The 26,842-nt window shown below is 42.0% G+C and overlaps 2 protein-coding genes and 1 long non-coding RNA gene across 3 annotated transcripts in view; 2 read left to right on the plus strand and 1 right to left on the minus strand.

Moving 5' to 3' along the window:
* Positions 1 to 5,926: 5,926 nt before the first annotated feature.
* On the plus strand, positions 5,927 to 12,353 carry ice2 (interactor of little elongator complex ELL subunit 2). The gene is made up of 15 exons (XM_085914564.1): positions 5,927 to 6,055; positions 6,193 to 6,294; positions 6,419 to 6,749; positions 6,824 to 6,943; positions 7,013 to 7,147; positions 7,326 to 7,442; positions 7,641 to 7,800; positions 8,028 to 8,191; positions 8,286 to 9,018; positions 9,400 to 9,563; positions 9,632 to 9,761; positions 10,428 to 10,512; positions 10,683 to 10,733; positions 11,565 to 11,811; positions 12,105 to 12,353. Exons 1-15 carry the CDS (start codon positions 6,042 to 6,044, stop codon positions 12,237 to 12,239), a joined length of 2,688 nt encoding a protein of 895 aa, XP_085770690.1. The 5' UTR covers positions 5,927 to 6,041; the 3' UTR covers positions 12,240 to 12,353.
* Positions 12,354 to 12,512: 159 nt separating this feature from the next.
* anxa2a (annexin A2a) lies at positions 12,513 to 15,602 on the plus strand. Its single transcript, XM_085914565.1, has 13 exons — positions 12,513 to 12,616; positions 13,036 to 13,096; positions 13,189 to 13,282; positions 13,619 to 13,713; positions 13,807 to 13,920; positions 14,070 to 14,160; positions 14,338 to 14,417; positions 14,483 to 14,542; positions 14,621 to 14,714; positions 14,791 to 14,886; positions 14,972 to 15,030; positions 15,209 to 15,331; positions 15,405 to 15,602. Exons 2-13 carry the CDS (start codon positions 13,049 to 13,051, stop codon positions 15,462 to 15,464), a joined length of 1,014 nt encoding a protein of 337 aa, XP_085770691.1. The 5' UTR covers positions 12,513 to 12,616; positions 13,036 to 13,048; the 3' UTR covers positions 15,465 to 15,602.
* Positions 15,603 to 18,074: 2,472 nt separating this feature from the next.
* LOC147055435 (uncharacterized) overlaps positions 18,075 to 26,842 on the minus strand; it is a 49,954-nt gene continuing 41,186 nt past the window's right edge. Inside the window, exons 5-7 of the long non-coding RNA XR_015066375.1 lie at positions 22,034 to 22,169; positions 21,701 to 21,766; positions 18,075 to 19,873 (exon numbers count right to left, since the gene is read on the minus strand). This is a non-coding gene — a long non-coding RNA (uncharacterized LOC147055435). The remainder of the gene's footprint in view (positions 19,874 to 21,700; positions 21,767 to 22,033; positions 22,170 to 26,842) is intronic.

A 26,842-nucleotide genomic window follows, 5' to 3' on the forward strand; every position in this document is an offset into this window, starting at 1 on the left:
TGCCCCAGAGAAGCACGGGGCACCGACACATTGAAAAGGCTCCATTCCACCTGTTTTATAATGTACTACAGGGTATATGGTCATAAGTACTTACTATACAGAAAAAAAGTAATGTTTATAGAATCTATTTTAAATAACATGTATGATATTCGTAGTTAGACGATTCTTAATTGTTCAATTGATAAGGCACTTTTCTTTACACCTTTGTTTAATTTAAGACTTGTATATTTACCTAGTGATGTGTTGCATGTGCACAAGAAGAAATACAAGTTGAAACCACAGCCGCGGAGGCTCGTCCCGAGAGCTGGAGATGGTCATGTGTGGCGTTGCGGCTTTGTTGGTCTTGAGAAGGCGGATGAGAGATAGTCTGACCTTAACCCATTTATTTGTTGTGGGAAGCTACGACTTTAGCGCCTGCACAATGAGATGCGAGTTTTGGTTGATTCTTGCTGGTTGTATTCATACTGTGTGACCTCTTGCTAATAATTTGCTTCTCATTTAGGGAAATAACGTCACCAAAATATGAGGCACACCTTTAAGTGTTCAATGCCACTGCAGATTAGAAGCAGAATAATGAATTTGTCTCTGTTGGGGGTCAATCAAAACTGAGCAAAAAAAAACTATTATACATTGCAGTTATTAATTTAGTGTTTTAAAGCAAATTCCAATTTAATGAATGGGAATATCAAAGCACAACATTTTATTTGACTCAAACTCGCCGAGTTTTTACAATTTCCAATGATCACTTCTCCTACATTCCCAGGAAATCACAATGCCCCATCACACTTTTGTCCAAACCGGGTGATCCCTCACCGCAATCCAATTGCCCCATCTAACGGAAGGCGGAGGTACAGCAAGTAACAAAACTGCCTCCTGACACTGAAATAGATTTTATTTCTGTTTCTGGAGTGGCTTTATCTGCCTTTTCAAGCCAACAACGCAGAAAAAAAAAAAAAAATGAAGGGAACGTGAATATTCAAAGCCTTGTCTGGTCGTAAAGCTTCTATTTTTGTAACACTTTTTTTTTTTTTTTTTGGTGAATGAACTCCAGAACGAAAGGAAGGGAGGGATGTCAGATAGCACTTAACTATATTCCTGCAATAATTAGACTAGCGCTTGTTTGTACAATTAGGGAAGAGAAGCATAAAACGCTAGGACAAGTGCTATTTTCAGAATGCTTTGTTGTTGTGCTTCTGTTTTTGTTGAGTGTGTCTTTCTTGTCAGTGTGGTCGTAAAGTGATAGAACAAACACACACACACACAAAACCTGAATGTGCCAAACAGTACTCTGCTTTCTGGTCTGTTATGTAAAATGGACTCTTAAAACATTCCAGCAAATTCAGTAGCAACTTGGAGGAAGAACTTTATTTTTAAAGGCGACATTGAAAGAAAAAAAAAAATCGAAAAAGTCAGTGAAAAAAAATAAAAAGATATCCCGTCACCAACCACGACATTAAATCCACTTTTGATTTGCTGCTTGCACACCATCATTCCTTTGCCGTGCAATGTGCACAAGGTGTAAACTACCGCCTTGTGCTGTCACCCCTCAGGGAAGAGTTTGTTTTTGCGCGTCTTTTTTTTTTTGTTTCAGTTTGATTGTTGTATTATTGTGTTAGGGCTGAACAAAAAAATAATAATAATAATAATTGTGATTCTCCCCTCCACCCACTATCACAATTTACAATACCATGATCAGATTTATTATAATAAATGTTTTGCTATTATAGTTTCGGCTCAAATAAAATGTACAGTGAATTAGTTTGAAAGACACTTTATTTGTATATTTCAATTAGCCCGAGTTTGTGTTCAGGGATGCTCCACCGCACATAGTTGAAAAAAAATGAAATTTCACCAAACCATCTCCAAAAAAAAAAAATAAATAAATCACAATTTTATCAGTACTCATAAACAACAAGATCTGTTATAGATGAAGGTGTCATCAGGGTCCCTCTTTGTTAGCAAAACCAAATATTCTTATGCAATACTTAATCTGTTTGGGTTATAATATTTATGCTGTACCTAAGTAATAATCTCTGTTGTGATGCACAAGCCCTGTACCACGAGTAAAACCTCAGTCTCCCAGCAGAACAAACTTTCCAGTCTGGAAAAAAAATGCTAGACAATCCAGGAAGGAGAGGCCCGGCCGAGAGGATGAGGTGTGTCCGCTCAGGGAGGAGACGGTTATAGACCCTCACACACACACACACAGACACACACACACACACACACACACACACACACACACACACACACACACACATGAAGAGCCTGATATTTATTCTGTTTCCTTAAACTGCAGGAATCTTACTCAACATGAAAAAATTTAAGTGTTTTGTAATGTATCCTACAGTAAAAAAAAACAAAAAACAAGCAATATGGCCTTGTTGTGTAATTACGGGTTTGACTGACATGACTCCAAAACGTTTCCAAGTAATAAATCCGCCGTGGCTTGCGGCGACCAGACGCACGAGTCTCCCAACAACTATAAAGATGTACAGTGGCGTCTTTCTGTACATTCACACTTTATGAAGCGAGGGATTGATGTGTGCTAAGTGTGCTATTCAATCAGTGTATAGTTTAACGGGTCCTCCTGTCTCTGCTCTGTTGTCTCTTTGTAAAAAAAAAAAAAGCAATAGTTTGTGCGTACGTTTGTGTGTTTTGTTGTCAGTGTGATTAAATAAATGAAGAAAAAATAAACCCAGACAAGGCTTTAATAATTACAAAGGAACAGGGTGATGTGAATGAAAAGGTCTTGATATATAAATCATTTTTTCCTCTCTTTTGGAAACGCTGAGCTCGATCCATCCTCAGTAGGTAGCAGTTTCAAAGTGTGACATAACGTCTTCAACAATGCAACTGGATTCTCCAAGCCTGTTGGAAGACGCTTATTGACAATTCTATTTATATATTTTTTTAATTTTGATTCAATTTTGGCTGGAAGAACTTGCATTGTTTATAGCCCTATAATGACTTTTCAAATATTCCCTATCAAGCACAACACTGACTGACAAAGTGAGCGTTCCTGCCGACAAATTGTGAAAATGTTATGTCACGCTTCAAGGTTGGCCGTCATGTTTTTAACAAACAAAAAAAAAAGGTGTCATTTTCCAAAGCACAGCTGATAAGGTTTCAAAGTAGGAATATAGTTTAAAAGAAAAAAAATGAAAAGCAACTTTTAGCCATAATTGAATGTCAAGCAATAATATATGTCTTTGTGTATAATTTTGGATTTTTCTTTCCTTTTCTGTGCATATTAGTCTTTTGAGCATCTGCATGTAAATACACCTCTTATTTATCATGTTTGGGTTGTATTTTATTTTTAATTTGGTTTCATTTGCACATCTGGAATTTTAACCAGGTGGAGAACCAAGAACTTGACATGGCCTGTAAAGTTGATTCTCTCACTGATTGCTCGCTCTCATCCTCTGCTGTTCACTCACCATATTTAATAATATTGATCACGTGTATAAAGGTAGCTTCTGTCTGTATAGGTAAGAGGAAAAAAAAAAATGCTACTAAGGCCTACCCGATGAGAATATTTATGTGCTAATCAGCTACACCATATTGTATGGATAATTCTAGTTTGCTTCTTTCATTTAGTATTAGTCTTAGGGTGTGCTGATTTCTTTTGTGTGGTGCTAGGTACGTTTGTGAACAAATGATTAATTACTAAGCCTGGCCACCCTATTAGTTGATTCATTTCACTGCATACAGTATTAATCTTGATATTAGGACTCAATTAATGATAATGAAAGTGATAAAAGTTACCCAGCCAGTACCTGTATCAGTGTGCTGGTCTTGGGGTTATAAGGGGGACAGTCTAAAGTGTTTCACGTAAAAAAAAAAAAAAAATGATTGTCTGACTACATTGATTGAGAAAAGCACATGATGACAGACATTTATGATTTTCTGAACATTAAATCCCAACATCTTAATGTCACCTAATGAGGATTTTTTTTTTTTTTAATGTTAAGCAATATTGAGATTTCCTCTGTAATGAGAATGCTAAAAATAGTTGTTGTTTTTTTTAACTTGGTGGCATTATGGGATAAATGCTACGTTTGTCGCAAATACGTCCGAACATACTTATGCTAAATGCTAGCAGTACGTTTGGACGTATTTACGAGTACACTCAAGCGTGTTTGCCAGCCAAAATCTTTTCACTCCAATTTTCTGTCGTATTATGTCAACAACAATGAATTGACGTTTAAAGTTTTTATCTTGAATTCAGCATATTAGACTGTCCCTAATAAGGCACTTATTTCCTTTAGCTAGTATCGGCTAAGTAACAAGCTAATTAATGGATGCTTTGTGGGGGGAAAAAAAATGATGTTCAAACTGATGCAGCAGTGTTTTGTTTCTCTTTGTCCGATTGTAAGTTTTAAATTCAGCAACAAGAACAGTTTGAGCCTGTAGTTTGTCAAGTATTTACTGTAACTGGCTGGTTGTCTGCGTTGACCCTTACACAATGCAGGGAAATGGCGCTGGGATCAGGCAGTTTGATTTTGTTCCGTTGCCCATTCGGAAGGAAAAGGTGTACACGGAAGGAAGACGTTTCCTCGTCATTGTAGCAAATATAATTATGCTGGCAATAAAACACAGTGTATCACACTGAGTGCCTCTCGGTGTAGCAAAAGCGCATACGTGATTTTAATTGTCCTTTTAAGATCCGTATTCTGAACCGTTTTGTTCAGTACTCACTTTCACAAAGTTTTTTTTGGTTTTTTTTAACATGTGAAACATTTTCATGCAGTGTTAAAAGATTTCAATGTACGGACTCATTCCTCTCATTTTGTTTGAGTGGCAATTGAATGCTCATTTTACACAGGTTACCTGGAAAAAAAAAATGTCAGTCCACCTTTTTTTTCTTTTTTTACCACTTTTCTGTACATCGGAATTCTTTTCATGTCGTTGTCCGTGTTGGTCGTGTTCTAAGAAAGTTGAAGCAGAGGTGGAGTCTTTCTTTTTCCAAGTAAGAGCGATGCAAATTGAGAGAAAGCTCAGATCAGCGTGTGGTTGTCACCAATTTTCAAGTCACATGTTTGCTACTGATGTTAAATTAGGGGCCAGATGCTCATGTACCTTTTGAATCCAGCTCTTTTGAACTCTCTTTAGCAGGTAGTCAACTCACAAACGTAGTTTTGCTCCTTCTTGTCTGATGATTCTTAAATATGAAAATAAGTATTTTGATTCATTTTGTAAATACGGCTGTAAAGAAAAATAAGAAATTTAATGTTGTCTTTTAAATACTTTTCATTCTAATATGAATGTTGTTATATTGTACTTAGAAACTGTACCTTTAATATTACCTTTATTAAAAGTGCATTGGACACATCGGTTTTAGATGTGCTTTATGTGCTGTTATCCCATAATAAAATTTACCGCTTGTAATGGGCTTTTCTTTCTTGGCTGATTTCTTGTCTTGTTGGTTCATGTTTGATAACTTAATCATTCAATTGTCTTACAATTGAGTCACATTCAGCTATTTGTTTCATTATTAAAAAAAGATTTTGAAAAAAGAAAGTCAAAATAATTTGTGTAGTCATTTAGTAGAATAGTCAATTGTGTGGAATGTTAGGATTTTTTTATTACACGTTTAATGCATGCACATTTTGAAATATCTACATAACATTTTATCAAACCTTAATGTTTACACTAATACACACTTTATTCGCATCATTAACCACAGTATTTTTATATTTTGAACTGCAGTGTTTTTTTTAACTAAATAATATTACACAAACTGGCAATGATATTGGAAATACATTTTAGGAATAAAACCCACCATGTTTTATTTTTTTTATGAACACTCAAGCCCACTACGCTACTGTATTTTTAACACTGGTCCTGGTGGCGAATGGTACTCGTTGCATATCAACTGACCATTCGATTAGGAGCCGCAAGAGGGCAGCACTACACAAAGAGCTATAAAAATCGCTATTGTTTCCTCAGAAGAAGAAAACCACCCGGCGTGTTTGCTAACTGGCTAGTGGCTAGCTAGCTCAAATGCCCCTACTACGTACTGTCTCCCGGTGACAGTCATGGAGCCGGTGTGGTGAGTAAACATTCAAGTTATATTCCGCACTAATGAAGTAATGTAGTGTTACAATCATTCAGTCTGGTCGGGATTCTGCATGAACATAATACAAATGTATAAAATGTCAATGTATATCAAATGCACATTGCTTTAAGGGAGGACCCTCCTGTATCCGATGCTCCCTTCTTCACCAAAGATGCTTATGATCAATATTCCCTTGCACCCAGTATTAGAGAATTGTGGAGTTCGCTACAAAGGTACGCCAGTCAATATACGCAACGACAGATTTTTGTCTCTCTTCTCAATGCTTCTCAGTACATGAGTTCTTGGAGGGGGGAAAAAAAGCTGATTCGTGTGACTTCTGTTTTTCAATGATACAAGTTCTGGAGAGAATGCCAGCACAGAGAGACAGTTTGATGCTCAGTCTGGACAAACATCTACTACCAAAAAGGTTGCACAGTTTAAAAACAGCAGCAATCAAGATGATTCCTCCTGGGATGCAATGGACACTGACACTTCTTTCATGGAGGATTCTTTGGAGTCTCCTGGAGGATTAAAAAAACAAACAAAAGCAAATGTGCGGATGAAAAAAGCGGGAGGTGAGGTTTTCCCTCAACCTAGAATGCCCTTCCCGTGTGTATCCAGCCTGTCCAGCAAAGAGCAGAAGGCCTATGTTGACATTTTGCTTAGGAAATCCAGAGATCCTCCCCAGGTGATGGTTTTCTCCTTCAATAGAAATTTTCTCTCTGCATTTCCTTGTTGCTTATTTTTGTGCTAATATTTCAGCACCTGAAAGCCCGAGTAGACCAAGAAGTGATGCAATTTCAGAGGTACTTGCAAGATGTGGCCAAAGTTTGTGCAGACGACTACAATTTCATATCACAAGGAGCTCTACAATATGCAGAGGTACTTCCGTCACGGCATGGCATTTTTCTTATGACTGTAAATTTCAAACTTTTTCTTTTTAATCCTCAGGATTATTTGAGGGCACGTTTGGAGCATATCCAAACATTGCCTCAGCTTTATCAGATACGCGAGATGACCAGTTTGACGGGCGGAACGTTCAACCCGGGACTGTGTCTCACCTTTGAAAAGAAGCTTGTTGTCATGGTGATATATTCTCACTCAGGCTGTTCCAGACATTTTTGAAACCATTGTGTAGCATGTGGTTGCTCTGCTGTGCTTTTAACTTCAACTTGAATAAGTTGAATTGCAAAAGTGTTCTTTTCATGTTGGTTCATTTTCTTTCTTTCTGTATTTGGACACTTTTTTTTTTTAATCTCCCCAGGGCAGTATGGATATCACAGGCCACGTAATAATGGCTGCTGATGCGCAGCTTGCAACGGATTATCAGAGTGTTTCATCAGAAAATCCTCCAGCCAAAAAAGCTAAGGACATACACGCTGTAAGCAATTGTTTCACTTTTTTTTTTTTTTAATTACTCCTATAAAGTAAGCCGCAAAGATTCTTTTTGTGAGTGCCAAAGTGGAGATTTATGACCGGCGGGTCTTTTGCGAACTTCATCTTGACTACGGCAGTTTTCACAAAAGCCACCATGGGGTGCCCAAGATTCTTCTCATGCTGCTTTTGTGTTGCTCTGCAGGCAATCAGCACTGACGATAATGCCGAGAAGTTGTGTGCACGCTACGAGCCGCATGTGTGTCTCACCCGGGAGGCCCTGGTCACGCTTTTGGACAACCACGGCCCTGACTTTGCTCAGAGATGGGAACTTCCGGTTACCATTAAAGTCAACCATGGCAAAGGTGCAGCATTACAATCAGGATATTAGGGCTTGAAAGTTATATTTTTTTTGAAAAAGTTTCAGTTTTTTTTCCTCAGCATTTTAGCCTTGATGCAATTTCTTCAGGAATTGCAAACATTTGGTTAGAGTTAACAATTGTATCATTTTAAAAGTCTTAAGTTGTACAGATAAGATTATAGCGCCATAACTCATGATTACAATCTGTCATAAAAATCCTTTGTCGCACAGGTGTGAGTCAGAAGAAGACTGTTTACATAGAATCAGCCCTAATAGACAATGAAATAACCGTGAGACAAAAGAGTCTCATCTACCACGAGGAGAGTTTGAAGCTCTCGATTATAAAGAACGGAACAAGAAACATGTCCCACTTAATGACCGAACTTCCTTCGCTGGTATCATCCGCTCACACGACTAACTTTTCTTATTGTTTTTTTTGTTGTTGTTTTTTTCTTATCAATAACAACTCCTCAATTGTTTCCAAACCAGGAGGGCCCTCAAAGAAATGTGATGTCCCTTGCCGGTGATGACCTCGACTTTGGTGTGGATGTCACTGACCTGGAGACTTTTGGAGAGGCGCCAGTCACGAGAATAAAGAAAACACAAAAAGAGCAACCGAAACGAGGTCAAAGTGCGAGTTCGCCTCCTCCGAGCAAGGCGAAACGGCTCGCTAATCCTCTCGGAGAAGAGATGTGCAGCTCCGCGGAAGATCTCAAGCATCACCTGGCAACGGAGCAGACCATTCCGACGCTTGTCAGAGAGGCTAATGAGGCAAACGCCGCAAAGCCAGCGTGCGAATCTGAAAAGGAAAGTGACCTCGAGGATGACAGACTGATCATTGACGACTCAACGTCACCAGCTAAAGCCGCGGCGCCCTCCACGTTTCCCGCCGACCTCGCCTCCGACTCGGTCACCTCTCCTAAAGGGCCGACGACGCGGAGGCAAGCGTCCAAAAGAGCCAAAGCCCCGGCCGACCAGCTGGGGGAGATCTTGCGCATGCAGACGGCCACGTTCAGCACGGCCAGTGACGTCGCAAACCAAACCAACACCTTGTCCCAGGAAACCGTTTCACCCACCCCATGCGTGGAGCCCCCACGCCACACCCTCCCGCTATCGCTCGTGAAACCATGTGTCACCTCTTACTTGGAGAAGAACCGGCCGCACAGTGGAGAAACCTCAGCTGTTCCTCCAGTTATCCACATGAGCTCCCCAGAGAAGAAAAGTTAGTGTCAAGGTGTTTTAAAAACCTGTTAGCAGTTAGCAACAAGCTAGCTTCCCCTAGCCTGCCTGCTCCCTGTTAACTATGCTGCAACATTTGAACACAGTTTAAACATTAACACTGCTTAGAAATAGAAAAATAAAACAGTCAAAGAATGATTCATTGACGGAAGTTAAATTGTACCTAAATAAATGTCAGAGGTCAAACAAGTCAAAAAGATTACATTCAACTATATTGTACTTAATAGTGAATTTAAAAACAAAAAAAAACTATTGTGTCTCTGTAACATTACCCACTGGAACTCATACACACTTTGTGACCTAGTATAATAGATTTGAAGCTTATTATTGATACCTGACCTATATTTTCCTCCACCCCGTACAGAAATATTGTCTCAGGAGCTGCAGGCTGGCGCCGAAAACGAACGAGACTACACGTCACCGGAGAGCGGCAACCTGATGTACGAGCTCTTCAGTCTCCAAGACGTTCTCATCGTAGTGCGTAGCTCGGTCTCCCTAGCTCGAAAAGTGGTTAAAAACTCCAGCCAGGTATGGATATCAAAATAGGTATAAACAATATTATAAAGTCTTTTGAGCTTTATTTTGCTTCAAACCAGTTTGCGCCCGTGCATGTTTTGCCCAAACTGGAGTACCAGCTGTGTCACGGGGTCGAGCGTCTGACCAGCAGCGAAGCTTGCCAGCTGTGGACGGAAACGGCACTGCACTCCAGTACAGTGTCCTTCGTAGGTAAGAATAGTCATAAGCTTCTTTCATTGCTTTGAAAGTTCCACTTGTGAGACATTTTATTTTCCCCCCGCATTGACTTAGGCAAGCGGACCCTCCCACATAAACCATTTGAATAGTCTTTAGATGACTCACCTCCTCCCCCTGCAGTTGGATTCGAGTTTACGCCGTTGCCATAACAACATCCACAGCCTAAAAGCAACCTCGAGCTAAGGGGAAACTCGTCTGTCTTTGGTGTATTTACTCATCGTATGGTTTGCTCTAAAATCTTCCAACGGGTAGTCCAAAGTTGACTTGACTGGTTCTTCAAGGACATGATTATCTGTTGTAAAAATATGGGTGAAGCTGTGGAAAACCTTCTCTGATAACATATATTTTTAAAAAACCACTTCATATTTTTTTTCAGTCTCCCACTAACCACGTCAGTGCGTTCAAGCTAAAATGAAACAAAAATAAAAGATGTTACGTAAGTTGGCCCAGCTGATACAAGACTTCCCTCTTTGTGTTTGATGGCTCATCATGTGGTCATTTTCGATTTGTGGCTTTTATTTCATTTATGTCTGAAGGGAGGATTTGTTTTCAAATGTAAGAAACGCCGGCGTTGATGGAGGAAAGCTCATGTTGTGTGCGTTCATTAGCTTCCTCGCTAACCCTTTCTTTTCCGCATAGCTCACATCAATCCATACACTTCGAAAGTTGCCCTGCTCAGAAGGCTGCCAGACGCGTGGCGACAAAACAGCTCCTACGGGTTCAAGTGAGTTGTCGCCTCTCCGTGATGATTCTAACGGCCCTCGTGACCATTTCATGATCAATCTCAAAATGTCAAATCATAACGGTCTAATTTTTGTCACTATCACAGAGTTGAGTGACCGTCGTGTACACTTTGTCCACGTCAACGCAATGACATGTTCTTTTTGTTCACAGCCCGGTGAAGTCACTCAACATTCTGCACCACCTTTTGAAAAAGCTGACAACGTAAGTTGCTAACAGCTCATGACGTTGGAAAGACAACAAACACTTGAGATTGTTCATACTTTGAACTTCATTTATTCTTTTGATATCAATTAATTCAACCTACTTGGGAAAAAAAAAAAAGACAATTGTTGTTAGCGCTAGCTAGCAGGCCGTCTGATCCACCAACGTTATCGACCGCTAAAATTGTCCGTCGAGGTTCGCTGTGGCATTGACAGAAATCAAACCACTTCTCACTTGATAGAGACATTAAGCGGACATTAAAAGTGAGCCGTTTGTTGGCAAGCTCTCTGATCATTTCCATAATGCTTTTAGTGCTATGATATTGACCGTTTGGTAAAAATACATTTGTGGATGTAATTCATTTTTAATGAATTGGACTAAGTAGTTTGAGAAACTTTCCCAAGTGCCCTCACACGTTTTCTCTCTCCTATCAGTACTGATAGCGAAACAAAAAGCAAAACACAATATAAACTGTCCTTTGAGCTTATGATGGTTTGAAATCTTATATTTTTGGTGATATTTGAGACTTTTTCTTTTTTTTTTAACCCTTGGGTGAATTGTAAACTGTTTCACTGTTTATTGTGAACGTTATCATTGAGGGTTGGGCTCGTCTGCAGGTTGTCCATACAGTACGTTCTGTTTGAAAATGATAAAGTTCAGTCAGGTCCCGACACCTTCAGGCTTAGAACTACGACGCTGGTTTATTGCAATTGCGCAACTCCCAAACACACAATAGACAAACCACATTCTATTTGTCCCACATTCCACTCAGCGAATGAAATCAAGCTGAATCCATCGACACGCCTTCTGTGATGCAATGTGTGTTTGTAGAATGGAAGAAGGGCAATACTTGATCACCCACAAACCAGGGGAGCCTTTTGTGACTTTCCTAAAAGTCACCGACGGGAAAGTGTGTCGAACCGCCTACGACTTGCACCGAGTCCACGGCGAACTACCCCGGCCTCCCGAAAATGGCCCCGTGCCGTGGATACCCGTGGATCCCGCCGTGATGCTGCCCTTTCACAAAAAGCACGGACGAGTCCCCTGCACCTTCCCCCCGCCGCAAACTGTGCCACAGGTAAAAAAAATAAATGAACCGCACGTGCTCTCAATGCTCTCCACCAAGCATTTTTAAGACTGGCTGAACCAGAGCCAATGCTGCATTCCTGCAAGTGCAGAACCAACAAGCAGGACAAAAGAAAGCATTCCAGTGTCAACTACTCGATTCTACTGTAGTCGATTCATTGTCATTCATTTCACCACCGACTCAAAGTCGACACAAAAATCATCAATTATCATCTTGTTTGAAGATCTGATGATGCAGTTTGAATCCTAAAAGCATTTGTCCTGTTGTTACTGTGCTTGCGGCAGGCTTCGATCGATGGAAATGCGGCAGGGACGGTGGACAAGCCAGGAGGGAAGAAGAAGAAGAAGAAAAAAAAGAAAAAAAACTACCACTCAGCAAATCACAACTCCATTCAAAAAGTCATCCAGCATCCGTTTTAAGATCTCGCAGCACGTTATATACTCAGAGTAGTTTCGATGTTTTCTAAAGCAGCCATGATTGTATATTTTCTCAGTTGTATTTTTCTAAAATGGAAGCCCAATAAAGTTTCAAATCTTCAAATGGACGTGGGGGTCACCTGATTAGATCTGAGATTATTTATCAGAGCTGAGTAGCTTCAGGATCAACTTTGCAGTAGCTGCCTGTCCAACTGGGTGGAGTCACAAGTGGGTGGAAAGAGGAGGAGGAGGAGGAGGAGGAGGAGGAGGTGAAAGGGGAAGTCCTCTCCATGTTAGCCGCACTGGCGTTCCAGCTCCACACCCTTTAGTCCGACACATCGGCCGGACTCCTTCGTCTTGTGCCAACTTCTATAAGTTAGGTAAGTTTCACTATTGTGACTTGACACACCGCTGTTGAAAAGTTACTCGTCATGTTTTAGGATCTTATTGAGAGAAAGAAAATTGCTGATTCATGGCCTATCCTGATTTGTTTATGCCAATATGCTGTTTCCCGTGTTTAGGAACAGTTGAGCCCACCTCACATTGGCTCCACATGTGGGACTGCTGTGTGATTTCATACTGCAGTTCAGGGCGTGTCCGTTCACTGCATGAATAGCAAGTCGCTTCTAATTGCATTGACCGGGAACCCATGACAGCAAATACACCAGTGCCAGCACATATGTGTCTTTTATTGGTCCATTATGGACAATGGGATTACATCAGTAGAATAAACAAAAAAGGTGGTCTCGGTGATGGGATTACATTGATTCATGATCACATGATGTGTTCATTTTTGCAGGTCGGCAGTCAAAATGGCGATGGTGGCTGAATTCCTCGGGCAACTGTCCCTTGAGGCTGAGGTCAAGTCAAAAAAAAATGTTTATATGACGATATCTTTTATTAAATCGACTAACGTGTTTTTTTTTTCGTTTTTTTTTGTTGCATCTCACAGTCCCATGAACCAAAATACCCCACTGTGATACCTGCGTTGGATTCTGACCCTGAAAAAGATGCTGCAAGGATAGAGACAGCTATCAAAACTAAAGGCAAGATACATTGTGGACATTCCTGTTGAATAAATGCAGATGAAGTTTCTCTGTACAAACTGTCTGTGAGTCAGCATCCTGGCTTTAAAAAAAAAAAAAAAAACTTTTTGGGAAGCGGTCCAGTTCTGTGACCTCAGAGCTGCCAGAGCGCTGTGCAAAATACTGGAAGCTCCTGGTAATGGCGAACAAGTCCTCCATTTTGTTATTTGTTTGTCATTTGTTCCTGAAAAAGTTTTAAAGGTGCTGTATTTGCATTTTTTTTGACTGCTCAAGTAAACAAAAAAAAAACCAACATAAGAACATTGTAACTAACAAAGCGTCTTTTCTGGCCTTCAGGTGTGGACGAACAAACAATCATTGACGTCCTAACAAAGCGGACGTACGCTCAGAGGAGGGAAATTGCATTTGCCTATGAAAAGAGAGCAAAGAAGGTAAAGAATGTTAACTGTTGCTATTTGTTTGTTGATTTGCAGAAAATCTTCTGAATCGTTTATCCTCACTAAAGTGACACTGTTTTCCTTTAGGACATGATCTCCGCTCTGAAGGGGGCGCTCTCGGGCTCAGTGGAATCAGTCATCCTTGGTCTGATGAAGAGCACGTCCCAGTATGATGCCTCAGAGATCAGAGGATCCATTAAGGTACACAACAGGTCACAATATCACGTTTTTTCATCCAACCTGCAAGCAGGCTCATTTCCAGAGCGACACTGCCCTCTTGTGGCAAAAGAGCAGAATGCAGTCTTTTACATATTGTATGTCTTGTGACTTTTAGTGGATTTGTGTTTCAGGGCCTCGGCACTGATGAGGAAACTCTCATCGAGATTCTGTGTTCCCGCAGCAATTCTGAGCTGCAGGAGATCAAGAAAGTCTACAAGGAGTGTGAGTAAGAATGCCCCAAAAAAAAAACTAATTGTATTGAAAAAAAAATTTAAAAGGCAGAATGAACTATACTAACTAAAATAAAAGAAATTGAGCCTTGTTGTATGCTAAATTCTGCAACTGAATATATAAACATAGTCGCCATCATTTCCATCTAAAATGGAAGCCTTTCCGCAGTATTCAAGAAGGACCTGGATAAAGACGTAGCAGGTGACACTTCTGGGAACTTTGCAAAGCTGCTGCTGGCTCTGGTTCAGGTGCGCTCTAACACTTTGCCGTCATAATTTGGACATGGAATCATGCCAACCTTCAACCCGCGCAGACCAAGAGAGACGAGCCGTCTTCTGTGGTGGACTATGAGAAGATTGACGACGATGCCAGAGTGAGTTGACCTGATGAAATCTTAACATGTAAAAGTTGTGATTTTTGCAACACACTTCTATTAAAATCCCCAATGCAGAAACTGTATGACGCCGGCGTGAAGGTCAAAGGAACGGACGTGGCCACCTGGATCTCCATCATGACGGAGAGGAGCGTCCCCCACCTGCAAAGAGGTTGGGCGGATGCCACAATGCGTGTTTTTGTTTTGTCAACATCAAGCAGCTAATGGCACGTATGTTTCCTCTGCAGTGTTTCAGAGGTACAAGAGTTACAGCCCCTACCATATGCAGGAAAGCATCATGAAGGAAGTCAAAGGAGACCTCCAGAGGTCCTTCTTGGTTCTAGGTACTTGAGACTTTTATCTAATACAAAACTCTCATGATTACTTGTTTGGTGATTTATTTATTTATTTGCATTTTTTTTTTTTCAGTGCAAAGCTTTGAAAATAAGCAGCTGTTTTTTGCCAACAAACTGCACGAAGCTATGAAGGTAGATTTGGTACACACGTTCTTCAAACACTCAACATAACCAGTTGTTTTTGTTTGGCAACAGCACCACCTACAGGACGGTTCCTAATTTGCTCTCATTATAGTATTTTTTTTTGTTCCAAGTGTGCCCTGATTTCGAGCCGGATATATGCTGATGCGTTCTCAATGTTTGTTGTCAGAGTAAAGGAGCCAAGGAAAAGGTGGTGACCAGGATCATTGTGTCACGCTGTGAAGTGGACCTGAAGAAGATCTGCTCGGAATACAAAACCCGCCATGGCCAGTCTCTTCAAAAAACCATCATGGTGAGATCATGGTGTCATTTGTTTCAATACAAGCTGTTTGATTTAACGCTGCTCTTTTGTGCTTCCTGTGCAGGAACACACCAAGGGAGACTACCAGAAGGTTCTGCTGGGCCTTTGTGGACCAGAGGACTAAATTCTTTCACTTGATAAATGAAGATAACTGGACCTAGTATGCTAAAGCAGCAATATTATTTTTTTGCAATGTGAAGAATGTTGATAACTATTATTGAAGCAAAAGCAATAAAGCAGCACAGCATAATAAAAAGTAAAAGCTTTGTGTCGTATCTGTAGTTTCCTCCGACATCCTCAAGAGGGCGGTATAGTAACGTTAAAACCATCTGACGTTTTTTTGTTGAGCCCTCATCCAGTTACAACTATCAGATGAAATAAATGCACATTGACATTTATTTCTATTTGTAAATATGAAATCACAGATTATACTTGACATTTGCACAAATGCTCAAAACCTATTAAAAGCTCTGAACATAAACTAAAATGTAACTAAATGGATGCACAAAAGCATTTTGCAGCTTGTGAAGGAATTACACTGCTAAATCAATTTGTATATTTCCAACACATTTTTGGCACTAATGTTACCACAAATACCTTCTTTTATCCACTATGAGAATCTATGAATATGATTTAATCATTAGTGTGTTTTTCCATGTTTGTTTGGTGCTAATATTTTAATTAAAAATGTTAATTTTACCTCTGGCAAAGATGATTTGCATAGCACTAAACAAGCGTATATACAGTCTTTCTGCTGTTTAGTTTGCAGTCTCTCAGGATGGAATAAGCAGCACAATGTTGTCAAGGCATTTCTACTGAAGTATAAGAAAAAGAAAAAAAAATCCCCAAAAGGCAACAGAACTTGTGCTGAACACAGCGATGAGGAAGAGGAAGCTAATGAACATAAGTCCTGAAGATCAAACGCAGTCATTTATATTTTATTTTCAGAGATTAAAACATGTTTCCATCAAACCGTTCCAAAAGAAAGGCCTTAAAATTTTAACAAGACGTTGGATTTATGGTCATTTTCTAATAATACTGATGAGAACATTAGCCCTTTGTGATGCTTTATGTTTATAGGCAGTAGAAAAATAAAATATAGCATAAAGTAAGCTAAAACTGTATTTTCCAGGGAGGGGGGGGGGGGATTTATGCGGCAATATGCTTGACAGATTAATCACTCCATCATAAAGAGGAAAGTACCGCCATATTTCCTCCTTTTTTATATGGATGTACAACATGCTGTTCTGCTCAAGGCCGGCCCGTGGGGACCGGCGGCGGACCCGAGGGGAAGTCGCTTCTCAATTGAAAGCGGCCAATTTACTGTCCCAAACACTGACACTTCATCATTCAGACGACTTTAACCCCATGAATGTCAAACAGCCAGCGTGCAGGGAAGGCGGCGGCACGCATTTCCATAACAACCGCAGCTTGGCTACAAGAAAAAAATCATAATCACATTTTTAAATGGTGTAGTTTTTTAAAAGCGGCCTCATCGAAACAAATGAAAGGTCCTGGACTCAATTGGGTTCAACCAGAGGTTCCAGTGTACAAATGAATTTTTATGAAATAAAAAAAAACATGCCATCTGCTGGGTGCCACCTCTACTTTGATGCAATCCAATGGCCATTTAGTAATTCGCCAGCTGGCTGTGTCCTCCCAAATTCTTGTCCCAGTTAAGAATGAACATGTGGAAGGAAGCCTCCCCTCCGTCACCTCGGAGACAGAACCCAGCCGGGCGGCGCTTGCGGCATCCAGCGGCATTAAAGTTTCACAGTACAGCTGGAAGAGCTGCTGCCGGCCCGCCAGACGTAGCCAAGCGCGTGCGTGCCGGGAAGGTTTGACTTTGTGCTTGTGATTAATTCATCCCACACAGCTTACAGGAGGGACACTTTAAAAAAAAAGAGAGATTTGGCGCCTCTCTTACGCTGACACCAACAGAATCAAGGAGGAGAGAGGGGGGGGGAAACACACACACACACACACACACACACACACACACACACACACACACACACACACACACACACACACACACACACACACCAAAGGGTGTTTAATTATATAGTAGGAGACCACTAAGGTCTTCTTTTAATTGTGTGCATCTGTTTGTATGTGTTAGCCTGAAGCTCTGTGTAGGTCTTAGGCCTCGTCTAAATGAGAAAGTCCTACAGGCGAAGCTGGAAGACGTGTCTCCCTCAACACGAGCACAGAGAGAGCCAGTTTGATTAATATTTTCTTAATTATCATTATTTAATCCGGCCCAAGCGCGCCGCATCGACGCGCGGCCTTTTGTCTCAGAGCCGAAAAAAAAAGATGCCGGCTCATTAGGGCGCGGCGAGATGCTGCGTATGGTAAATAAGAAAGCTCGGGGCCTGAGGGGGTGTCGGCACCGCATTGAAGGACAACTCCCCTCCTGAAGGATGCTGCAGACCACAGAATCGCGGATGCTACGCCTCTGGCAGCGTCAAGGCCCGCTTCCTTTTATGAGGCTCAAGCAGCAGAAGAGACAGCTGTGAACCGGCCGGCCGGGCGATCAGTCAGTCAGTCAGTCAGTCAGTCAGTCAGTCAGCCAGCCAGCCAGCCAGCCTCCTTTGTAAGGGCTTGAAATACGCCTCCTGGCGGTTTTGAACAGCACCCCGTCAGTCCGTCCGTCGGCAGGCAAATTGGAAAGTTTGACATCAAGCGACAAAGTTTGTGAAGTTGAACTCCCAAAGCAAAAAAGACTTTTCAGAATCATGAAAGATGCATTGATCAGTGCTTTGCAATCGATTGTGTCGAGGCTTTGTGGCCCTCAGCCAGACGCACGGATGCTAATTTTTCGATGAAGTGCTTGTAATGGCGTCGCCCTGGCTTCAGTGTGTGTGTGTGTGTGTGTGTGTGTGTGTGTGTGTGTGTGTGTGTGTGTGTGTGTGTGTGTGTGTGTGTGTGTGTGTGTGTGTGTGTGTGTGTGTGTGTGTGTGTGTGAGCGATGCGGTGACGATGCTAATATGCAAAGAAGTACAAGACGAGGGGCAGGAAGCCCTCTTCATCAGCGTGGCATCTTCCCATTTATTTACATCCTGGCTAATAAGATATGTGCCGTGCCGCTAGGTAAGACAGAAAAGATGTTAGGTAATTAAACTGCTTTGCTTTCCCGTTCATCCATTATCCAAACTCACGCCTGCATACATAATGTAATAATATCAAATAAGGCACAAATGGATGAGGTGGCCATTCTGCGCCGTGTCGTAAATCTACACGGAAGGGGAGGCGGGAGACGAAATGCACAGAAAGTCTTGTGATGAATATAGGAAGGTAGCAAAATGTGTGTTTAGAAGAATGAGAGGAAGGTTTGATGGATCCATAGATGATGTATACGACTCTTTACATAATACGGCCGTGCCAGAGCACAAACAAGCCGCTGAGTGTTCATCACAAGGCGCTCAGAACACGCCAGAGGCTCCAGATCCAGCGAGTGGCTTTCTAATCCGTGTTGTCATGTTGCTTAATCTCGTCGAGTGAAGGCGAGCCTCGGCGCCGGTGTCCTTGTCACACTGGTCCGCTGGACCCCCAACACACACACACTTAGACATTGACACACACACACGTACACGTTCCGTGCCTCGCCTTCATGCAAGAGATTGAAATCGGCCGGGCAGACACTCGAGCATGAACCAAATGTCAGCGGCGAGCTACAAGGAGGAGAGGAGCCTGTGATAATTATTACGCAGGTTCACGTACACGGCGAGCGTCAAGTCATTTGTCGGTCCCGCCCCTCCTGGGATACGCTGAGACGAGACAATTTCAACAAGTAGGAACTCCATGATGGATTGGGATGAACTGGAATGGTGGTCTTCTCACCATTGAATGAATACTGGCCATGAGTTTCACTGTCAAAGCATCATATGATATATTGTCCTGTTATGAAACCCTAACACTTGTTTGAAACCCTACTTCAAAACCCTAACCCTCTTGTTCATTGGACGTATTGCCATTCTACTACTTTCCTCGCACAAGATGTTTCCCGTGTGACACGCAACCTTTTGAGATTTCCTCTCCTGGCTGTTTGATTCGTGTTAATTAACCCTAAGGACCCATTAAAGCGGTACCGGTGCCCAAGCATCAATTTGCGGACTGTGGCCCAGAAGCCACGTGAGCGTGTCTTCTCATTGCCACGGAAAAAAAGACAAGACGGCATATGGCCCGGTACTGGCGCCGCTGTCACTGTTGTGTCCTTGTTATTCCCTTTTGAAAATCACGTCGTTGTATCATCAGTTCCACAATCTATAAAAAAAAAAAAATTGCAGAATGGAACCTTTAACCTTCTGTCATATCCCTGAGCTAAATATACAGCCCAGATAGCACATTTACTTTGTACTCCAACAATGCTTCTTTTTTTTTTTTTTCACCCTGTTTTTTTGTGGAGAGGCTACAAGTCAAAACCAGCGGAAATCATCATGATGAAAGAATCGTTGCAGCAGCACCACCAGAGGCTTTATTCCATGTGTTCTCGGGGCAAATCTGCACCCGGCGCCTCTATCTGACGTTCGTCTAAAGTACATAAAGACAAAGACGGGAAGTGTGATTAGCCACGGAGAATAGCGGCGTAGCTAGCTAGCGCTCCCTCCAGGATACGTCTTGAGGTGAGGCTTGATCAAAGCTGTGCCCAAAGACACGACGAGACTGAAGCAGCACTTTTTTCACTGGCTATTTCTGCCTGAAGACATGAGAGTGTTCCGATGGGGAAATAGTGTTCCAGACATATTTCCCTCTTCTTGACGCATGCGTGAGAAAGTTTAGACAATACGACACCAAAGGTTCAGTAGAACAATTCGGTGAAAACTTTTCTCTTTCAAAGCAGTGCTGTTTCCAAAATGATCCAGGCGAAATACACGCAAGATACATTGAAATACACTAATAATTATAAAAATAATTTATATAAAAATATCAAATAAAAAGTAAAAAAATGTATATATTTTTTAAATTAAAAATTCTAATAAATACATTATATTCTGTCTCAAAATGTATCGTTATTTCTTGTTTTATTATTTTATTTTAATCAAATTTACCACTATTATTTTTTTAGCATTAGTTTAAGACTAACCGCAAGAACGTAAAGATGTTAGGGCATGTTACTACCATAAAATTCAGGACAGGGGGGGGGGTTGCTTTTTCAAGTAACCCTCTTTGAACTGCTGCCATTAGACAGACGTTCCAAAAGCCCTCAGCTCAGCACACACGAGCAGACTGAAGAACAGCTTTTGACCCAAAGCTGTGGCTGCTCTGGCCCGCGCCAAAAGAACGCAATCTTGAATAAATATGATGCAACACATACACAATCTGCCGTAAGATCTAAGCAAATATGTTGTCATCTGCTGATATTCAAATCATAAGACTTTACATTTAGGAGAACTTACTCTATGTAGTCACAAATGTAAAGTAAAAAAAAATATTTTACAAGAATAAAGTTGTTTTTAATTTGCATCATGACATTTATTTATTACTATTATTTATTTATTCCTACTATGAACTCATTTTTTTTGTCTTTTCAGAATGGCACACCAATGTATTACAAATTATTCCATTGATATCTTTTGTCTGTGAAGGTCGGCGATTGTTCTCTCAACCTTTCCGCAATGAGATGCTGGTCATTGAAGACCTACGCCAAACTCGCTTCCACCATTTTGATTGTTGGGCCGGTATTGGAACGACAGCTCGTTTGGATTTCATTGCTTTGTGGGAAGTGAGCTTGTGCAAAAGTCGCTCGACTGTTGACACCCACGTTGCGTACCGTTAGCTTCCCACGATAACATGTTGGCTCTAGCTAGCAAGTAGGAAGTCATCAGTGTGCTTTTTCCTAACAGCACAAATTTCTATGCTGGTCTCTAAACTAACTGTACTGACAATTTATTTCAAAGAGGGGAGGAGGAAAAAAAAAAAATCCTCTCTTCCGCGACGAAGAACTTTACTCAAGGATAGGAAGCACATCATTATAACGGGGAAGAAATATTCAAAAGCGGGATATGAAAGAGTGAGGAGTTAACTTGCCTTTGGCTACTCCGACTAGCTTCAAAAGCATCTGAAGCCGCCCCCTCCCAAGACCCTTACTCTCCCTTGTTGTTTCACTTTATTTGCCGGCTCACATTCAGGGGAGTCTTCCATTAAATAATCAATCACACAGAATGTGTGTGTGTGTGTGTGTGTGGAGGTTATGGCAGCATAAACACAAACGCCTTGCACCTTCTTCTCCCACCCTCTTGTGTCTATTTGACACCTCACCCTTCAATCAGACTTGTCCTCATGTGACTGTGACCTAATTACACACAACTATGAAGGCTGGGGGGGGGATAGCGTAAGTGCAGGTATGAAGGTAATTACCTGTTTTCGCCTCGCTCTCCCTTGCTCCTCTTTTGTCTCTCATCATCGGTGACACGGGGCAGCGGGCTGTCAGATTAGAGGAGGACATTAACACATTACTCCCTTCTCCCTCATGGATAATGGAACAAGGTTTGCATTTGAATGATAAACAAAATGACTTGAAGACAGTGGGGAGATCACTGGGATCTCCCCCCCGAACACACACACACAGCAGCCTTCATGCAAAGCTGTATTATGCAAAACGAGGGCCGAGGATTTTGGGTGTCCCGTGCACACGTCTACGTATCTCCGAGGCATGTTGGGACAATTATGAGACGGTGCGAGGAACTCTACCTTGCTAATGTCATGCAGCACGATGTGCCTTTCTCTTTTATCACAGCCGTGCGACTTTCATCTGCAAAGTTCTACACCCAATCCTGTGTTCTTCACATCAGCATCGACTCGCAAACGGAGGCCCCTTAATCACGCCCTGGAAAACAACAAAGCACGTTGAGGTTTTATGTCCGGAGGCTTTCAGAAGTCTTGACCTTGTCAGAACAGTCAAATCAAATAAGAGAACACAAACTATTGAAGTGTGTAAAAGGTGAAAAAAAGTCAATATATTTGGAAGAGAAAGACTATTTCGGAAGCGCAATAGCTGCAGTGCTGTTTATTTTCATTTAGCAAGACTTTCAATTCAAAAACAAACTCAAGTTATTTTAGTTGACTTTGCTGCCAATAAACAGCTGGGGGGGAATGTTGTTCCGCACTGACGCTCCAAACTAAAAAAGGCACTTCAAGTCTCCCCAAAAAACTACAACGGCGCGGCTTCACGCAACACCGCCACGCTTGAAGAGTGACTCTTCAGAAGTGCGTCTAAAAAGGGAGCATTGAACATATATTGGTTAACATCCTTTTAGTGCAACTACAATTAACGTGTGAAGATGCGCTCGAATCGCACTTTGTGCCATCCACCTGCCAATCACCGTGTTTGCAGAGCTGGATCACAGCGTGCGTGCGTGCGTGCGTGCGTGCGTGCGTGAGTGCGTGCGTGAGTGCGTGCGTGCGTGAGTGCGTGCGTGCGTGCGTGCGTTGCGTTAACTGGTCGTTTGAAGGCGTCGAACAACCAACTCGTACTGCGCGTAACTCCCAAATAGTAAGAAAAGAAAAACAAAAGCCAGCCAATAAGGTATGGAGCGGGTTGAAAGTCAGACCTGGGCTGTTTACTTGCAAAGTGTTGGTGGAGGTTCACTTCATTGTGTCTTTAAAATATGCACGCGTTTGTTTGTTAACAGGTAAAGCTGAACGAACCACTACGGCGAGTGAGGAGGGACAAATCTCAATACCCTACTTCATAAATAAGCATTTTTGGGCAATTCCACTGCAAATTGTTAAAAAAAAAAAAACGTGTAAAAAACAAACATGCAGTGTTACCTCGCCTTACGAGCTTAATTTGCTTTCTGATTTAACCCCATTTCCGTGTTTATCAACTCAAATTTACTCATTGCAATTAAATTAAATGCTATCGTAATCTATCGCCTCGCCTCCATATTTTTTTATTTACTGTAGTATTTGTGCATTGTGTAGTATTTGTAGTATTTGTGGATTGTGTAGCATCGGTAAAATAACCATCCAGAAATGTCAAGGCATTTCTTACTAAATTGAGCCCCACCAATTCTACCTGTCAGCAAGTGACCATGAACAAGAAACAGAGCAATTGTGTTTACCTACATTGCTGAATCTGCTAAATATTGAATTTTTAGCTGTGAAGCTTTTGAAAATAAATCAAGCATGTTTGTGCGCCTTAATACGGTGGCGCCTCAAGATAAATTGGAAGCAAATAGAGCACATGAGACAGTAAGCGAGAGTCGTTTTTCTGGTAAGCGGCCTTTCAATAAGGTAAATGTGCTCCCACTTCCTCCTCATTTGACAAACTGAGCCGTTTTCAAAATGCCCATTCCTAAATAAATGTCTTTGTGCACACATAGCGGCATTAGCTTCTTCATTTTGACTCTCCCGGCTGTAAAATTCCGCCCGAGTGCTTTGTTTAATTGACTTTCCATTTCCTCCACAGCCAAGCCTTGCGTCTTGTTCTACAGGGATGGTGAACGGTTCACGTTGGCGCGGTTCTGCGGCGATTCGATCATCCAGAGAGCTGCCAATCTAGACATTTTAGAAACTCGCCCGGAAGGCGCGCAAAGTCCCTCGTCAGGACCTCGGCGTCGTCTTTTTATCAATGTTGACCAGATAGACTCGTCGTGTCTCCGCATCGAGGGAGCTTTTTCTTTCTCGTTTCGGGTCAGGAGAATCCACCTTGAGAATTGTGACAAAGGAAATACTCGGAAGGTATGTAACAAGGAATGAGCGGAACCTGCCGATGAGTTCAAACTTCTCCAGAGATCCGAAGCTCCGGCTGACGGGGCGTGGCACCGAGGCGAAGCTCAAAGCGGACAAATTAATGTCGGTGAACAGTTTGTCAAACTGACTCTGAGTCACCGGCGCGCGATTGGTGTTGACATCATTTCAATTATTTCCAGGCAGCATTAAGGAGGTGCGGATTAAAAAGATAAAACATGGGCTTTTATCTATAGGCCACTTTGCTAATGAGATGGATTAAAACGCGCTCTGCGAAGGGAATTAATTTGCACGTGAATGGCAGTTTGGAGGCAAAACGTGCCGAGCAGATGACTCAAACCCCCCCCCGAGGGCGCTCCACGGTTAGTTTGGCACAATTTAGAAATTACACAAGTCGTTTACTAAATAACAGACTGAACTGCATTCTTTGGCGCTGGCTGGCTGGCTGTCACTTGACTTTCAAATGTGTTGAAAATAGGTTAGTCTCTCCAACGAGGCCTCCCGGTAGGAACGGCTCACTGCGAGTACGGTCATTTATAATTCATGATGTGGCTCGTCCCCTAAGTTAATTTTGCCCTGGGCACTGTTTATTTCTACTTTGTACTTTGTTTAAAGTGAGTTGTTGACAACTCTCGCACATGTCAAACTATCACCGCTAATAATTGCTTAAGGAGATGGAACTTTTGCAAATGTTGGTTCCACCAGAGGTACATTCGGCTCGCCCCGCGCACAACTTCTTCAGATGAATTTTTGATTCATCTCCGACTTGCTCTCGACAAAAAAAAAGTCCTCTGTAATTCAAAGCCGTCGCTGTAAGAGAAATGTTGAAAAAGAATAATGTAGCGCGCTCTCCATAACATCCTAGTTTTCATGTGGAATAGGAAACGTCTCCCTCCCAACCCTCCCTCCCGCTGCCTCCCCCCTCCCTACCCCGTTTCTTTTTTCTTTCCCTCCGACTTTCTTCTTCTTTTGCCTCGCATATTGACCAAAGATCGACTGCGCTGCTGGATGATGACAGTCCCACTTGCTGGATTGACAGTATACATTGTAGGAGAGCCGACGGCCCTCGGGCGCTACCACTATGGGTCAACTACGTTCCTTTCTCCGAGCCCAAAGCGACATTCTCTCAATACGAGCAGTCACTTGATTAGTGCCAATTATCCAGGCTGTCACTTTCCCTGGTGAGCGCCGCCCAGGATGCACACCCCCCGTCCCCCCACGCTTCCCGTCTACGGCGGCGGCGGACGCGCGCTAAAAGTCTGCGCTCGTCGCTGTAGGCTGTGGGAATCATTTTGAATGCAGAGACGAGGAAGGAGGGATGGGAGGGGAAGGGGAGAGGAGGGGGTGACGAGGAATGAAAGAACCAAGTTGGGAGTTTGACAGTGTGATAGCATTGACTTCCGAGACGGTTACAAGGGGAGTGTCGGTTCCCCCGCAAAGACGTCTCCCCGGGGCTGCAGCGGTTTTCCATAAGTCAATCAGTCAGCAGCAGCTTGATAAGTCAGCTGTGCACCGTCGACGCGACCCAACTGGGTTACGCTCACTCTGACACTACGTTGGTTTTAGGCAAAAAAAAAAACAACAACAACTCGGCGATAGTAACAGCCGTGTGGTGAGACTATAATTAACACGCCGGAAAATAAATATAAGCCGCTGTCGCAATCCGAAAGGACGCCCGTAAATCTTTGACGCCCGTGAATCAAACCCAACGCAAACATGTGCTAGCAGCTGGTGCAGGGCCTAAATAAACACACCAAACAAAGGCAAGGGCCTCCTTAACGCGTGTCGGGACTCAAGACAGGGAAAAGATGGTAGTTAGAAGATAAAAACTCACAATTATGCCAACAAAGCTTCATTTCAACCCAATTAGATTTTGAATCGATTATTTTATCGATTAGTTCATCGATTATTCATTAAATCAGATATAATTGTATTTGCATTAAAGTGCATTAAGAATTTTTTTTTTCTTTCATTGCTGTTTATTAACCCATTTTTGTAGTGTATTTTGTTTTATTTAGTCATTAAAAAAAACAACGACACAATTGTTAAGCAATATTGCATAAGAAAGATTGATGGTCTTTTTTTTTTCTAAAGTAAATGCAGATGTTTGAAAATTTCTATTTTGGATTAAAAATAAAAGATGAATGATTCTCTGATTAATATTGTCCTGGAGGAATATTTTTTTTTTTTATCATTTCAAACTCATGTTTGGCGGATACGGCTTCAGCTGCGATCCGGAAGTGGCGTCAAAGCACGCTACTGAACAATGATGTCAGCTGACAAAGAAGATATGCACAATCCAACATACAGTTTTGACATTTTGAGAACATAAATTCAATAATCACACATTTTGTACACGTTAACGGAGGCTGAACGCGTCATTGTCACCTGTAAACTGCAGCCACAGATTTTCTCCAGCAACTGCAACATTTTTTTTTCCCCCTCCATGTTCTCTCCCGAAACACAAGCTCTGTGTTATTGAGGCACTCTTTAAACAGTGCTGCGGTGTATTTGCTGATCTATTTCTCGCGGCTTTCATGTCGTTACTGTGCCTCTTGTAACTTTGCTGCATTGTGCGGCGGGCGCCGAGCTCCTTAGAACGGCAGAGGTTATCCTCAGTGTGGATGACTGCAGGGGAGTAAACACTATTGGAGCGCGAGTGAATATTTTGTGTGAGAGGACATTAATTATTCATGGCCGCCTCATTGTGTATGATGATGTGTCAGGATGTTTGCCAATAAACAACAATATTCCTTGTAGGATTGACGCGCTACCAAAAGTTGTCGAGCTAGTTCGTCGCACTGTGGA

The sequence above is a fragment of the Syngnathus leptorhynchus genome, chromosome 6 (assembly GCF_054491065.1).
Source record: "Syngnathus leptorhynchus isolate UIUO chromosome 6, UIUO_Slep, whole genome shotgun sequence".
Taxonomy (NCBI): Eukaryota; Metazoa; Chordata; class Actinopteri; order Syngnathiformes; family Syngnathidae; genus Syngnathus; species Syngnathus leptorhynchus.